The sequence below is a fragment of the Triticum aestivum genome, chromosome 1D (assembly GCF_018294505.1).
Source record: "Triticum aestivum cultivar Chinese Spring chromosome 1D, IWGSC CS RefSeq v2.1, whole genome shotgun sequence".
Lineage (NCBI taxonomy): Eukaryota > Viridiplantae > Streptophyta > Magnoliopsida > Poales > Poaceae > Triticum > Triticum aestivum.
The window spans coordinates 358346847-358351481 of NC_057796.1; the positions used below are offsets into that span (position 1 = coordinate 358346847).

The window sequence follows — 4635 nt, forward strand, 5'->3', positions numbered from 1 at the left end:
AATGAGCAAATCCGCCTCGATCCGTTCTGCATCTTCGACCCCTACTGCCGCAAGGACGACGGGAAAGGCAAAGGCAAGGACAAGACCAGCCGTGGATGAACTTCTCCTGTCATCTTTCTGTTCGTAGTTAGTAGAGCATGTTGATTTTTGGTTGTCCGATGACATGTGTTTAGCTACGTACGATGTTGCACGAGTTAATATGAATTTAAGTATTCGGTTTAGATGCATCCGGTTGTGGAGGAGCAATTTTATGTGTTGTTCGTTCAGTGCCTACGGATGCGCCGAAATTTGGTACTTGTTGTAGATGCTCTAATCGTGTAAAGACAGATTATTGAAGGTTCATAAAAAAGACACATATATATGCACATCTCTTTGGCTCCTCGTTAGCTCACTGCTCACCAGTTAAGCTACCGCCACCTCAGGCTCGGCCGCGGACGGGAGACTGGCCAGCCATGGCAGCAGCTTCTCGTGCACGAGGTCCGGCCGATCGTCGTGCGGGCAGTGGCCAACCCCCTCCAGCATGTAGAGCCTCACGTTGGGAAGCTCCGACGGGAGGCCGGAGAAGTACTTCCCCACGGGCCCGTCGATCGGGGTGAAGGGATCCTCGTCTCCCCACAGAACCAACACCGGAATCTTGATCCTCGGCATCAGGGCTATCGGGCTAGGCCCCGGCGGGCCCGTCACCGTCGACACGAACGCGTCCAGAGCACCTTCGGTGTCAGCCGGCCCTCTTATGATCTGCACACCACTACGACAAGAAGGCATCAGCCATCGTTTGGTTGCCACTCAGATATCTGAACTGCATGAGAGAATTTGCTGATGGTTCAGGAGATGCAGAGCGTATTTACCTCGACCAGTTCATCATCCACGGCGTCCTTGTTTCCGTAGACAGACATCAAGATGTTCTTCAGATTCTCCCTGTTTCAGCTCAGGAATCAGTACATACATCACCATGTCAGTCGGCAAGGGACTGGGTAACTGAAACCATGCAGTGAAGACATGCCTTTCTTTAACGCGGCCGAAGAGTGCCGATGCGATGCTCTTTTGTTTGAGCAGAAAGTCGATTAACCAGAGCAGAGGCAAGAGCAGCTTGATCCTCCAGTCATCGACGATCGCCTTGTTGTTCATCCCACCTGAGCAGTTCAGCAGCACAAGCCCCCGGACAAGGTCCCTGGTAGAATCTGTTGTCGAGCATTAACAAACAAAGTCATCGTTTCAGAGTAAAATGATTACAGACGTCAATTAGTGGCTGCAATTAAGCCTGCGCTGGAGAGGTGGGGAGCGGATTCAATTGTTTACTCCCTCGATGCAAGTCTTTCTAGAGATTCCACTATAGACTACACACAAAGCAAAATGAATGAATCTACACTCTAAAATGCATCAACATATTGTATCTTTGACGGAGCGACGCCATCGATTACCTTCACATCTGACACCATCAAGGACGAGGCGCGTCTATGGGCCAAGGCGGGCGCTACCGGATTGCAAAACATTATCCCCGGCGCGTAGTCTCTAGTTTCTAGCCGTGGGGCTGAGCACACCCCTATCTGTTGTGCTCCTTCGCTTGTTCACCATGCCTAGTGCGCACATGGCATTGTAAGCGTTGTAATCCCATGCTTGTACTCTCCTTCTATCAATACAAAGATACGCAGCTTGCGTATTCGCGAAAAAACATCTGTATGTGGTCCATAGTGGAATCTCTATAGAGACATATATTTAGGAACAGAGGTAGTAAAAGAGAAGCTAACACCTGCCTAGTAAAAAACAAAAAGGTTGCCATCTAAAGAATTCAGAAGTAGGTATTCTTGCAGCTACTCTATCACATGGGATGGGCACCTGTATAATTGTCAGCTGCAAAATCATTCTTCAGAACCAGCTACAAAGTTACCATTCCATATTCGGCATGAACACGGGATGTGGCCTTAGGCAGCAATGACACAGCCACAGAGTTACCATTCCATATTCGACATGTGCAATTGTCTAACCTGAGGCGGCAATGACACAAGCAAGGCTGCCCACAGAGTTGCCAACAAGCACGGTGGGCCTCTTGACGACCTCGTCCAAGAACTCCAGGATCAACTGCTTGGCACAAAACCAGACACCCAATTAAGCAATTTAATAACACGCCATGATCTGGTGATTGTCAGCTACTTCTTCCTCCGTAAGTGACCTAAAACGTCTTTACATTTGTTTACAGAGGGGGTATTAGCCAAACCGAGGACTTACCTCGGCCCAAGTTTCCATGGTGTAAGAGAATCCAGCAGGCTTGTCTGACGCCCCAAACCCGAGCAAATCGATGGCATAGACCGTGTTGGATTCAGACAACACGCCAATGTTCCTGAAAACAAATGTTCGGTAAAATATTCGCGAAGTAAATATCCGTAGAGCCTGGCCATGCTCGATCGGCTCTTGCTCACCTGCGCCAGTGCGCGACGGAGGCGCCGAAGCCGTGGACGAGCAGCACGGGCGGGCCCTCCCCCCTGACCAGGTAGTTCACGCGCATCCCTCGCCATGACCAGGTGGTGCAGCTCCGGGACAGCTCCTCCAGGGACGAGCTGGAGACAGGGGCCGCGCTGCTGCTGCCGCCGCCGCCGGAGGCGTGCCGGAGAACACGGGCGCCTCTGAGGCGGGCATGCGTGGGAGGCGGCGAGGAGGATGCGCAGGGTAGGTGAGTTCTTGGGGTTGCGAAGGAGGTGAAGGAAAGGAGGACTCGGTGGTGGTGGGCGAGTGCGGCCATATCCGCCGCGCGCTCCGTCTCCCCCAGTGGCCACCGGTTGTCTCGTGTGTTTTTGCCTTTTTGGCGTCGTCGATCGATTATTGCGCTGAGATTTGTGCTCTTTTCTGCACTGCTTAATGGATCACGATAGCAAATCACAAATCCAAAGGAAATGCAAAAAATCTTGGGGCTCTGCTTTACTCTACAGTACTCCCTTCGTCTATTTTTTTTAAGTCAGACTTTGCAAATTTTAACCAATTTATCAAAAAAATTGTCGACATCTAGAATATCAAACCAATACCATTAGATTTATCATGAGATGGAGTGTTTTTCGTATTATGTACTACAGTACTATGTATTGTAGATATAATTTTTTTTCTCTATAAATATTGTATGATTAGAGTTTATGAACTTTGACTTTTGCGGGAACTAATGCACAGTATATATATTATAAAACAGTATGTGTGAATGTCAATATTTTTGTTTCACTGTTGCATATAGATTTGTAAACTTGCGAGGCTGTTGGTTAGGTCTAGGAACCAGAATTTTACTCAATTTTGCAAGATGGTGAAGGAGACCACATAGCTTAGCTTTTACAAAAAAGCATTTGTGTTGGGGAGGGAGGGTTATCTAAGCTTAAATTAATAATCACAATTAAAATCTAGTTTCGTCCAACTTTTAGAAAAAATAAGTTGTCCAGTGGGCTATGAAATTTAGACAGAAATTATTTCTGTCTTTTTTTACCACTGCAAACGCTCACACATACACGCACGTATGCTCCCTCCTATAAAGGTATGCAAACATATCTTACCCCTACAAGCACCTTCAAAGGTCTCCCACCGAGCGAATATCATCAAAAAGCAGAACACATTATAGAGAGGTGTATCAATTTCATGGAAGAAGAGTCAAACGGTTGATGCAATGCTAATCCATGGGTTATCAATCACACCCACCACAAAAATTGCGTCCAATTGCAAGCCACAAACGGCGAGGAGGCATGACACAAAGAACCAAGGTCCTGGCGTGACACAAACAACCAAGGTCGTATCACAACCGATGCCAAAAACACCTCGGAAGCACAACCATGACTTTAGGTGACCCCGGATTAAGGCACGCTCCACCCTTTCTGCCTAGGAAGAATTGTCTGGTGGATGGCATCGCCCTAGGAAGAATTGCGGCTGAGACCGGCCGATGGCACCGACTCCAACTTCCACTCTGGGGGTCTCCAAGGGAACACGAGCAACCCCTAGGAGGAAATGGCCATCGCTCCGTGAACCAGACCTAGGATTTCGCCAAACGAACACATTTCAACTAACAACTATGTCCAAAAGTAGAAATAAACATGTGCTTTGAAAAGCCAACTCGGGGTGGGTCGAGACAGCAAAACAACAACAACAATGTAAACATATACTAAGAATGAAGCAAGTTTTTATAGAAAAACATAACATATAAAACATCACACAATTTCCAATCACACGTTAAAATCTAACTTTGTCCAATCTAACCTTTATTTAGTTGTACATAGTGTTATGAAATTTAGACAGAGAATCCTTTCCGTCTTTTCCTAAATGCAGACGTTTACATGCACGTGCACTCCCTCCTATAAGATACGCATACATACCTTACCACTATGAGACCTTCGGGAGTCTGAATCGTCAAACCATGATATTGACAAAGGCAACACAAGCCTCATATTTGACGCGAACGTCATCTCCCACTAAGCCAACGTCAGAAAATCTTATTATTCATGTTTAGAATACATGACGAAGAGATGTATCGATTTCATACAAGAAGAGCCACACAGTTGATACAGCCCTATCCAGAGGATTAGCGGTCGTACCCACCACAATTGTATCCAATTGCAAGCCATGAATGACGAAGAGGTGGGACACAGAGTACCAAAGTGAAGGAAATATGCC

General features: G+C 47.2%; 1 protein-coding gene across 1 annotated transcript; it reads right to left on the minus strand.

The window, feature by feature from the left end:
• Positions 1 to 277: 277 nt before the first annotated feature.
• Positions 278 to 4427, minus strand: LOC123159277 (uncharacterized hydrolase YugF). The gene is made up of 7 exons (XM_044577108.1): positions 4354 to 4427; positions 2418 to 2846; positions 2227 to 2338; positions 1986 to 2079; positions 1004 to 1181; positions 849 to 918; positions 278 to 738 (listed from the first exon to the last, which is right to left on the minus strand). Exons 1-7 carry the CDS (start codon positions 4425 to 4427, stop codon positions 403 to 405), a joined length of 1293 nt encoding a protein of 430 aa, XP_044433043.1. The 3' UTR covers positions 278 to 402.
• Positions 4428 to 4635: the final 208 nt, after the last annotated feature.

Coding starts and splice junctions, on each gene's coding strand:
- LOC123159277 (XM_044577108.1), bottom strand. CDS start 4,427: ATGACGTTCGCGTCAAATATGAGGCTTGTGTTGCCTTTGTCAATATCA. Junction 2,339..2,417: donor TCCGTCGCGCACTGGCGCAG/GTGAGCAAGAGC, acceptor ATTTGTTTTCAG/GAACATTGGCGTGTTGTCTG. Junction 919..1,003: donor TTCGGCCGCGTTAAAGAAAG/GCATGTCTTCAC, acceptor GAGCTGAAACAG/GGAGAATCTGAAGAACATCT.